This window comes from Bidens hawaiensis, unplaced genomic scaffold (assembly GCF_021521415.1).
Source record: "Bidens hawaiensis isolate Kalapana, Puna unplaced genomic scaffold, B.hawaiensis_p1.1 tig00032031_1, whole genome shotgun sequence".
In the NCBI taxonomy this organism is placed as follows: Eukaryota; Viridiplantae; Streptophyta; class Magnoliopsida; order Asterales; family Asteraceae; genus Bidens; species Bidens hawaiensis.
In genome coordinates, this window is record NW_027495416.1 from 57222 (window position 1) to 68844 (window position 11623).

The window sequence follows — 11623 nt, forward strand, 5'->3', positions numbered from 1 at the left end:
GCTGTTGGTGACCGGTATGGGTTTTGCGGGGTGGTGTTGATTAGAGGGATGGATCGTCCGGTGTTGTTGACGTTGAAATAATCGCCAGGGAATCCCGACGGCATGTTTGATTCCGATGGGTAAGACAGTGGTTATATTATTATTATTATTATAAATTAAATAAATGGGTATTAAAAGAGGGGAATTTTGGGAAATGAGAGAGGGTTTCGTAAAAGCAAAATTGGATTGATTCTGGTTTTTGATTATTATTTAATATATATATATATATATATAATATAAAATTTTTAGTGTTATTGTATTTTTTATTATTATTGTATTATATATTATTGTATTGGTTTTTTTGTTTTACGAAAAAAAAAATGAAATAAGGTTGGGCTTCGAAGCCCCCCTCACCATAGAGGGGCATTATGCCCTGGGGCTCCGATGCCCTCAATGCTCATGTGGCGCTGTAGAGGGACATCGAAGCCCCCCACCATAGCATACAGCCTTAGGCGTTAAACCGAAACGGGAATGTTGAAGTTGCGAGCCAAAATGAGAGGCAACATCCCATTAACGTCGGTAGAGGACCCAATGAGATGGGACGATGGGTTACATCTCAAGTCAACCAATCACATTTTTTTTATTTTTTTTATTTATTTACTTTTTTAGTTAACTAGAATGAGCTTGTTTTACACTTTTTTATTTTAACCAGGACACAGTCTTATTTTTAATAAGTATACAATAACAAAAAATTATTACAAAAAGAAGTAAATCATTAATGCTTATTATCAATGATTTTTTTTTTTTACATTTCATACCTTTTACATAAAAATAATATGTTATGTACATATAGAAAACCATAAAACAAATTTGTTCATGTGTTTTCCTTTTGAACCACGTGTTTCAGTAAATATAACCATGACTTACACGTTGCATTTTCTAATATTTAAAAACTTTTAAATTTAAAAAAAATTATTAATTTTGTTTCATATGCCCTCAAAACATATAGCAACTAATGAGTGCTAAAGATGAGTATTGTTTTAAATATCGTTTTTTAACTCTTTTCACTTTCTCACTGTAGATATGACTATTTTCCATGCTTAACAAGCAATTACTTTAATCGCAAATATTTAACAAAGTAAAAATAAACAAAAGCAGTACATATAAAATAAGTCCGAATCTATCATCGAAAAAACAGGTCCTGCTTAAAATAGGATAATAATACTAAGACGAAAAGGTATCTAAAGAGGGTTAGATAACATTACAAAACAAACTCAATAGTCAAAACTGTATTCTAAAGTTTTAAGACCTCTTTTCTAATTATAATAGCGCAAATACCAGCCAATGATTATGATATTGTATCACCATGTCCTAACACTTATATAAGTAGAAGCATCTAACTGGTGGTTTTGTTTCAGGCCGATTTTAGCTTAGCTGATGCCGAGGCAAGGTGGGAGAGAGTTCTATGTCCCACAAACATCAAGAATATCCCTATAACTCCCAAAGTTTTCAATGTGGTGAAAAGATCCAACTGCATCCAATATAACAACATATCAGATTTGTCAATTGTTAACGAAATAGTTAAAAACAGAGTCATACCTTCAACCAGAAAAACGCATATAGGAGGAGCACCGCTGCAATGCCGCCATGGAACAGGATGGCAAATGTGGCAGGTACCGGTGATGTGGGGAAGTTCTTCAAGTTCACACCAAGACGTAATAACTGCAATAAAAAAATATATAATTTTTAAAGTCAAAGATTAAACAACTTCATAGTCTTTTATTAGGAAAGCGCATGTTAAAAGACAGGACTTACCCCAACAAGGAATCCCAGGAATGGGACAAGAACAAGGCCTAAGAAAGCAAAAGAAACCTCTTGAGGAGGACGTTTTTCTGGGGCCCGGAAGATATGGGCTATCTCGGCCTTGGGCCCGTATCTTGAGTAAGGGTTAACAGCTTGTGGAGGGGGTTGGGGTGCCTTTTCAGGTGCCTTCGGCAGATCTAATTCAATAGACCCGAGAGGTTGTAAGAAAGAGTTCTCCTGAAACACATATTAACGTGTTTAGAAATTGACCAACAATATGTATATAAGAATTATTCATATGATGAAATACTTACCATCACAGCATCACCCACCGTCAGCACAGTATCATATTGGCCAGAGAGATAGTAAAACTTCTCAACAAGACCGAGAAAATCCTGAAATAGTAGAATATTCAAACGACCCATTTTGACCAGTTACAATAACGTTAAATTAGAAAGAAACGAAACGTAACCAGAGTTATCTCAAAATGTTTCCCAGAGTTTCCCACAATGAAGATATGCTCAACTCCAGTTTCATGTCTCAGCTTTAAAAACGCCTGCAAGTAAACAGAACTTGAATAAGTTAAGCATACAAAAAAAACTGATGAAATACAGGCAGTCAAAGACCTGGTCAAAGACCTGATGAGGCTTGAACGGTTTGCCAGATGGGGTTGTCAAAACAAACGATAACTGCAACTTTTGAAGGTGGTTTGCTGAAAGTGACAAATCATTCTTTCCAGGTAAAACTAGCCTACAAATCAAACAGTACATGTGATGATCAAATTAAAATAAAAATCTATTTTGTTTTTTTTAGTTCGAGTGAAGTAGCATACTTCTTTTCAGATTCAACAATATCACCCTCAAGCACTGCAACTTTTGCGTTATCCACTTTAACGACTCCTGTAACATGAACTGGCACTTTTGTTCGGCCTCCAGTTGCAAACTTTCTTTTATGTTCTGGATCTGAAAGCACAATCTAGAAGAAAAGAAATTAAATTGATGACAAATAAATATATGGTTGGAAACATTATGGTAAATCTGAAGCATAAATTGTATCAGTACCTCAAAAGCAAAAATATATTCCCCAATATCAACGCCTTCTGGCAAAGCATCTAATGTATAGATTGCTTCTTTTGGGTCAAAATGAAGTTCCTGAAGTAAAAAAAATAAAAAATAATAACACTTAGAGCTAGATATTCAAATTTAAAGATATATTTCATAGGTAACAAATGTTGTTGAGTCTTAATAAGAACCTGTCTAAGAACTGAAGCATCTTTTGAACCTGAGCTGAAAACTTGCATGAGTTTTACTGACAAAGGAGGAGCAGTAGATCCCAGAACCGTGCTGACCTTAACCTGAAAGTAAAGCTTAGACTTAATAATCTAAAACCAAACAGCATAAGAAATATGAAAAATGAAACAACACACACCTTGAGTTTATCTTTGCAGGTCAATGAAAGCACCGTAGCTGGAAGTGATAAAATTAGAGGAACTGAAACCCTGCAACAAAATATGATTTCATATTATTTGATGAACAATCTGATAAACAGTGACAGATAGACGTGCCTATTGTTTTCCAAGTGAGATAGAGCGTCAATTTGGTAATACAGGTCCTTGCTATTTCCAGGGACTCCAACTCCAAGAAAAAACCTTGCCAAACCCAAAATTTTGTCCTCGGGTATCTGCAAAATTTGGGCAACATTAGAAATAAATATTGATAACAGATAATTGAAGTGACTTGTAGCAAAAGAAAAACAAATATATGAAACATGAGAATGTGTCGCACATTTAAACTTTCAGAAGTGGATGCAAATTTTGTCAGCCCTCGAACAACAGCAGAGGTGGCGGAAAGCAGACCCTGATGTCCACTTGCATCAATGTGTTTGTCGTCAAAGTAATATGATCCATCATCTATAAAACGATAATGAAATCAATAATCATCAAGACAATAACTTTTTAGAAGAATCATGCTTGCATGGTATAAGCACCTCTTAATACAAAATATAGACACTTTTAATTTAATATATATACTAACCATATTTCTCAATACTGTCAAAGAGCTTCACAATATCTTTTTTCAATGTACCAATCTGAAAAAAAGGTGCAAACAGTTAGATAAAAGCATGGGACATAGTAAGTAGATGTGGTATAAGCATCACAAAATCTGTGTTTGCTTTAACAAGAAGATGTGGTAGGTACACTAGGTACGATAAGAATCACGTTTAATGGCTAAAAAAGATCCAAGAAACCACAGAAATTACACTCAAGTCAGTCCCACTATTGAATCATTTATTTAGAATGCATGTGAGAAAAGAATAATATAAATAGCTCAAAAACAAATACTTGCATTATTCAAATAAGAGATTAAATGGCTAAGTTGCATACAAGTAAGGAATTTCAAATGCGTCATTATAAATTGGAAAGACCATTAAACAGACTGCAAAGCTAACTCACCAGATTTTCATCAACCGGAGAAGCTGCTAATGATATAACTCCAGAAATGGTTTCAAATGCCAATCCTGAGTCAAGTTATTGTGTGTAGTGAGTAATTGACCAAATAAAAAAATCATGATGCTTAACCAGCTGGCCATGACCACTCTTTGGAAATAAGAGCAGATAAAAATCTTTTATATGATATTGTACCAATACCGTAACCATTGACAGAGTAAAATGCTTACCTGCAGCATAAGTACTAGACTCAGGATTGTTAGAACTGTAGCGCCACCTTCCATCACTTTGGCTGAGAGCCTGAAAATGAATACAAGGTCAAATAAGGCATTCACTTACAAAGTGACATTAAGTTAGTGAAAATCTGCTTTAAAAAGACAATGCCCTTTACAATATAGGTAAAAGAACAACCTTTATGGAGCGTAAAATCCCATCAGCATTTTCAAGAATTACATCAACTTCAGAATTTTGATGCTGTAAGAAATATAATTGAGAAATCAAGCCATGAGAAAAAAGTAAATGCAAAGCTAATATTTGTGCAACAGAACCACAGAAGAGTAGATTTTTGAATAAACTGCCCCAAAAATTGCCATAATGCAAAACTGAGAACTGAACTCTTCCAAAAGTCGTTACCTTAACAAGTAGCAAACCTCCTACTGAATGATAATAATCTAGAAGAGATGTTGCATCCTTGACGGCCTCTTTAAGTCGTGATACAACGTCCTGAAGAAGTAAAATCAGTATACAAGCATTTAAGAACGTAAAAAATAAAAATAAAAAAAGGAATTTCAAATTATGGGTAATGCAAGATTAATCATACCGTTAAAGCCCCCTTGCTGATCGTGCATGTTAATAGCCCATTAACTTGTAATGCATGATACAAGTCCTTTGAGTTTGAAGAGACCGAAGAAAGAGTATCCACCACAGACTTACACGTGTGGTCCTTTACATCAGGTTTCTTTTTTATTCCAAGGACCTCGAGTGTCCTCAATGCTTCATAGGCTTCTTCTAAACTGAAATGAACAGTACTTAATCAGATATCTAAATAGCATTGCAAAGAATAAATTTTCATACTTAAAGCAGTTTAGTATGCTTATAAACTCAGGATCAAAGACATAAAACATATTGTGAAAAACAAATTGGAATGATATTTGAAAGGAGTGATAACCAATTCAAGATATGAAACAATAAGAAAGACAGATAATTTGGTGACAGCTAGTATATTAAAACATAAACAGAATCAAAAAGAAAGAGAATAGTGTATCCAGAGTGTGTATGATGTCACATATACTTGTAAAGCCATGGAATCGCATAAAAAAGAAAACAACCCCCCCCCCCCAAAAAAAAAAGAGTAAAGCCATGATATTGAAACATTTAGCCCAATGATAAATCACTTATTGTTTCATAATATTTCTAAAACTAAAAGTCCAACAAAAAATAAATAACATTCTAGTCCATTATCATCTCCAAAATGAAACTTATCAGAAAAACAGCAAAACCATAAGATTCCAGCAGTACAACTACTATCAATGTCAACAAATTCCGTTGTAATTGGTCATGTAGAGCATAATCCAGTTACTCTAGTTTGCCTTCTAGTTCTTACCCTTCAACCTATCTCTTAAAACATAAATGACACAAACCACAAAACATCCAGTCTTCTAATGTAGACTATTCCTCGAAAACTATACGGATGACTAGCTTCAATCACTCACAACCAGTTTAAGTGTTTATAAACTTTGTCTGTTTAAATAGCTAAAAACTAATACCTACATATAACAACACTTTTGTTTACTAACTAATTAATTCAGCTGGTGCAAAAAGAATAAACCATTAAACCTAATCTATCTTCAACTAAAGTTGTAAATATATGTATAAAACATTAATACAGCCTAATTAACATCACATATGATCAATATCATCCAAATATCGACAAATTTCACCACATAAACTCTATAATTATTCAGTGCATACATATAATCATTAAGCTAACCTCGAAAACGATCCGGTAACGGGAGAAAACAGCTCTAACGCAGCGGACCGGTGAGACTCAGAGATCGTGTGAAATACCGCCATAGCTCCATAGATCGAGGCTATTGCTAACACTACAACAATAATTCCTACTTTACTCGCCATTGCCTGTATATAAAACGATAAATTGATAATAATTAGAACAATCTAAGAACTACAAAATTGATTAATTGAACGAAGCTTATAGATCGAGATCGAAAGAGGATCTTACGAATATGGTTAGAGCATGCGACAGTGTGTGAGTACTTGCAAGTCTTCAGCCGAACTAATTTTCAACGCCTGAAATGTAAGTTATTAGGGATTGTAGTATACGCTCAATAATTTTACGCTTTTCTCCTTCTTGATTTTTTCGGTCCTAATCGGTCCTTATACATTCGAATTTACTATTAACTTGTTAACTTAAAACTATGGGGCGTAAACAAGCTGAGCCCGAGAACAACTAGGCTCGAGTTTGGCTCATTTTTACTTAGAGCTTTTTTTTTTCTAAAACCCGAGCTCGGCTCGCGAGCTGTTTCTTCCCCAAACGCAACTTGTTTATTATTTATTACTTAAGTTATATACGTTTTTAATTATTTTTTGTATTTTAAGAAAAACCTTAAAAGAGTCTTAGCTTGGCTCGAGCTTGTGTAGTATACTAGTACCTTAAATGAGCTAAAGCTCGACTAGAGCTCGACTGTGCATTGTAAAATTAATACATAAAAGTAAAATTAAAAAATAAAATAAAATAAAACAAAAAATGGCTAGACTTGAGAAGCCTAAACGAGCTTCCCATACAAGGCTCGAGCTTGGGCCTGATGACTAAATGAGCTTGATTTGACGCTTGGGTTTGGTTTGTTTCGAGTTATTTGTCGATCCGAGATCAAGTAGCTCGCAAACAATTTCTAAGTAGCACATGTCATCACCATAATAATTCTTATAAATTTTCTCTCTTCTTTCTCATATTAAATGCATTTCTCTTTTTTATAAATAATGTTGTATTTCATTCTTTTTTCTTTTTAATATTTCATTTTTTCTTTTTAATAATTCTTTCTTGATTTAAAAAATTTAATATCAGCAGAAATATGTTATTTTGTTTTATATGAATATATTGTATTAATTATTAATATAAGTTTTTTTTATAAGTAACCAATTTTCACGTTGATTTTGAATACTGATTTCAATAAGTAAGGTTTTAAATATATTATATTATTACTTAGTTAATATTAAGATTTTATAGAATATGATAGACAAATTGGAAATAAATAATCTCACCTTTTGTGTATCGGTCAATAATAATCTCACCTTTAAAAATCATTACCAATGGTCCCACCTTTCAACTATTTTTCTCACAATGGTCCTTCGTTAAAAAATATTTAACGTCGTTAGGTTTTTTCCTAGTTTCAAATCGATGTTTTAGGGCTTTTGATCGGAAGAAGGATATAAGTCGACCAATGTAAAACTTATCTCGAAATGGTGATCCAAACGACGAAACAATGTTTCAATTCGGGTGCTTGAATTTCCAAATAACAAAAATCGAGTCATTTGAATCACCGTTTCAAGATAAGTTTTACATAATTCGAATCGTATCGTTCTTCCGATCAAAAACCCTAAAACATCAGTTTGAAACTAGGGAAAAACATAGCGGCGTTCAGTATTTTTTAACGGATGACCATTGAGACAAAAATAGTTAAAAGGTGGAACCGTTGCTAGTGATTTTTAAATGTGGTATTATTATCGGTCAATACACAAAAGGTGGAATTATTCATTTCCAATTTTCCAATATGATATTACTGGATGAAGGGGCAAGGTTAATTTAAAATTAAAATTTCAACTTTAACTTATTAAATATATATGATATTTACTACATTACAATTTTTTTTTCTGTCAAACCCTTAAAAGATAAATTCACTATTGATGCATTCTTAGTGTTTATGTTAACATAAACGAGTGGGTTTCTTTAACCAGTTAAAGTATCAAACATGATTCAGGTCAAAACAATTTATGATTATAATGAGTTTCGGTCCACGAGTTGGTTTAAAAAAGTAGTCATTTACACTACAAATAAAAAGCCATTTAATGACATACAAAAAGTGTCACTAAAGAGCTTTGTTGGAATGAGTGACACAAAAAAGTGCCACAAAAGTGCTACCACTAAAGCCTTTTAGTGGCACTTATTTAGTCTGCCACTATAAACTTTCGGGCTGGCACTTTTTTCCGTATGCCAGTAAAAAAATTGAGACTTTAGTGGCACTTTTTTTCGCCTGCCACAATAAACCTTTAGATTTTTAGTGGCACTTTTTTACACCTGCCACCAAAAACTTTTTAACTTTTGTGGCACTTTTTCACACTGCCACTAAATCTTTTTCACCACAATTAGAAGTTTGATCACATACAAATGTCTAATAATTCTAAATAAGTCAAAATATCAAGCATATAAAAAGGAAAGTAACACATTTTAACAAAAACCGAAAACTTCACCACGCTCGTTAAGCTCTTTCACCATCTTCAACACGCTCTTAACCTCTTCTCTATAGTCTTCATGCGAAGTACCTGATAAGAAAAACAAACACTTTTCAACATGTAAACAATATGGACACTAACTTGTGTAACCAGTTTAAATATTAAACCTAAAACCGATACCATCCTATTGAAATCAACCATATCAACACCAACCTTGTTTGAAGATGCAAACGAGTTGAGCCACTCGAGATTGGCTCGTGAAACAGCTCGAGCCGAGCCTAAACGAGCCCGAGCTCGAAACTGAGCCTAATAGTAAGCTCGTTTAAAGAAATTAGTTGCTAACAAATGTTATAACAAAAAAATATTACACAAAATAACAAAGGCATAAAAAACATTAAAAAAAGAATATCACTTTTAAAAGGACTAATAAATTGTAACTAACATTACTTTATGGCTTATTCTAACAATCCCCTTGTGCCATCAATGTAATCCCTGGATAAACAGCATTGGCGTCATTAAGAACCCAAACAATTTTTTCATATTAAGGCCATATGTAATTTGTTATCTCTAGTTTTTTTTTAATTTCAAGGTTTTAGATTATTATATTAGGAAATGCACCTTATAGACTGTCCTACCGAGTGGCTGGAGATGAAAAGAATCACAACCAGTACGTTGATAACATATGAAAGCTTGAGTGGAGTGTTTTTCATGGCACCTGCTGATCTAGAATAATTTCATAACATCAAGAAATTTAAAACTATGTCACGATGCTCAAATAGCTTGATAGATAAAGTGTGCTCACATGTATATACGAACAAATACCCGTACATAAAAAGTCCATCTGAACGGATAACACAAGGGCAATGTATCGCTTGTATCTATTTGCATGACTCTGTACAAGGTGAAACGTTTAAAATTATTTAAAGAAAAAGAATTATGATAATATAAATCTAGTTGAAGATTAGGTACCTCAACGCATGCGAGGAGGACCTGCAAAGCCATTTCGTGACAATATTTTGCTTTCAGCGGGTAGGAACCATACCTAGTTCATAATACAACGAAAATGAGTCCATATTGTTTTTAAAAAAATATGTTAGGTAAATAGAATATATAAAATTACTTGGAATAGCAGACTTCTCCATTGCCTCCACATAGAACTGCCATATCCGTTGTTGTACACATCAGCATGCCTCCGTTAGCAGTTGACTGCACTGCAGAGTCTAGGAACACAGATGGTGAACCGTATGGATCCAGATCAACCTGAAAAACATCAAATTCTGGTTACACCACAAGATTATAAGTTAATCACGTAACATGTTAGATATATTCATCTTTATTGCAATCGTTAGATATGAGCAGACTATACCTCGCTTTTGAATTTCTCAAGATTTCTTGGTCTAGAAACTTTTTAACAGCAGCTTCCTGAAAATTCAAATGATTGGAAAGAAGTTATAAGCATCCACACATAAGCATATATTCAGATTATTAGTTAGTATGCATGTAGACATGCCAATGGAATAATAACTTTGTAAAAAAGATAATCATTGAAAGAATATAATGATACCTGCCGACTTTCATAATTTCCTAGCAAAATAGTGATGATAGATGCATATGAAAAGAATGATCGATACTAATGCTTACCGTAACAGTTTCAAAAAATTAATACCCTCGATCCACAGCGAGTAAAAATAGAGTAAACAACAAAATGGTCATGAAGTTAACCGATAGTTGTATACTAATAAAACATTTGATAATATCATTTAATATATACCTTTCCTCCAATGAAAAAAAGTTCAGCAAAATCATGAAATTGTCCATGAATATCACCACAAATAGTCACAAGGCTCTTTACAAGCTGCAGAAAAAGCAAACATCCAAAAATTTTATTAGCTTAATATCCATTTGATGACACATTTCAAGATGCAATCAACGGCTACAAAAGCCATTTAACCAAACCAATGGTTCATGCCTGAGCATTGCTTTCGCCCATCAAGACCTCTTTTTCCTTCTCAAGTAATGTCTTAACCTAAATTCACAAAAAAAAAATAAAGAAAGCAAGAAAGAAAGAAAAAGAAAAAAGACATGCATACAACAATAAATAGGAGTGTAGACAAGATGAACCGAGCTCAAGCTCGACTAGGCTCGAGCTCAGCACCTTTTGGTATCTTTTGCTAAAGGTCAAGCTCGGCTCGTGAGTCACTTTCTCAAGCTCGAACCCAGTTCGAGAGCTTGGCTCAGTTATTACTCATTAGTTAATTTACATACGTGTGAAATTATTTTGATGTATCTTGAGAAAAAACTTAAACGAGTCTATGTTGGGTTCGAGCTTGTGTAGTACCTGAAAACGAGCCAAAGCTTGGCTCGAGCTCAGCAGTGCAGTTTGAAATTAAAACTTAAATACACAAGTCTCGTTAATGCTCGACGAGCCAAGCCTAAACAAGCTTCCCATACAAGCGTCGAGCTCGGCTCGTTTCGAGCTTTTTATCGATCCAATCGGCTCGACAACAAGCATATACATCCATAATATCATCAAACGCATCTCATTATAAACAAAACACGAATTAAACAACAATCTATTCACAACACACATACAAATACGCTCAACCTCTAGGTCAAATAAAACACGAATTCCATATCTATCAAAAAACGCCCAAATTCTAACCCTAAAATTACAGCAGATGTGAAATTATTCAATTCAACAATAACATAAAGAAAATCTAATACCTCTGGTTCGGATAACGGCTTGCACTATATGAGCTGTGAGATTTGTTCGTCCAGGTTACCGTGGCTGTTCGAAGCCAGATCTACACTCATTTTGTTACGTGAATGTATGATAATATTGTGTGTGTGTGTGTGTGTGTGTGTGTGTAGAGATGAGTAGTTGAATCAATTGAAATAAATTGTTAACGGAATTAGGATCGGAGTTAT

At 33.8% G+C, this 11623-nt stretch overlaps 1 protein-coding gene across 1 annotated transcript; it reads right to left on the reverse strand.

Moving 5' to 3' along the window:
- Positions 1–1362: 1362 nt before the first annotated feature.
- LOC143582845 (dolichyl-diphosphooligosaccharide--protein glycosyltransferase subunit 2-like) lies at positions 1363–6361 on the reverse strand. Its single transcript, XM_077065322.1, has 19 exons — positions 6219–6361; positions 5049–5241; positions 4862–4951; positions 4640–4702; positions 4459–4528; positions 4235–4299; positions 3816–3870; positions 3567–3691; positions 3347–3462; positions 3211–3280; positions 3035–3136; positions 2844–2933; positions 2615–2757; positions 2421–2532; positions 2255–2338; positions 2097–2177; positions 1795–2019; positions 1579–1701; positions 1363–1510 (listed from the first exon to the last, which is right to left on the reverse strand). Exons 1-19 carry the CDS (start codon positions 6359–6361, stop codon positions 1394–1396), a joined length of 2067 nt encoding a protein of 688 aa, XP_076921437.1. The 3' UTR covers positions 1363–1393.
- Positions 6362–11623: the final 5262 nt, after the last annotated feature.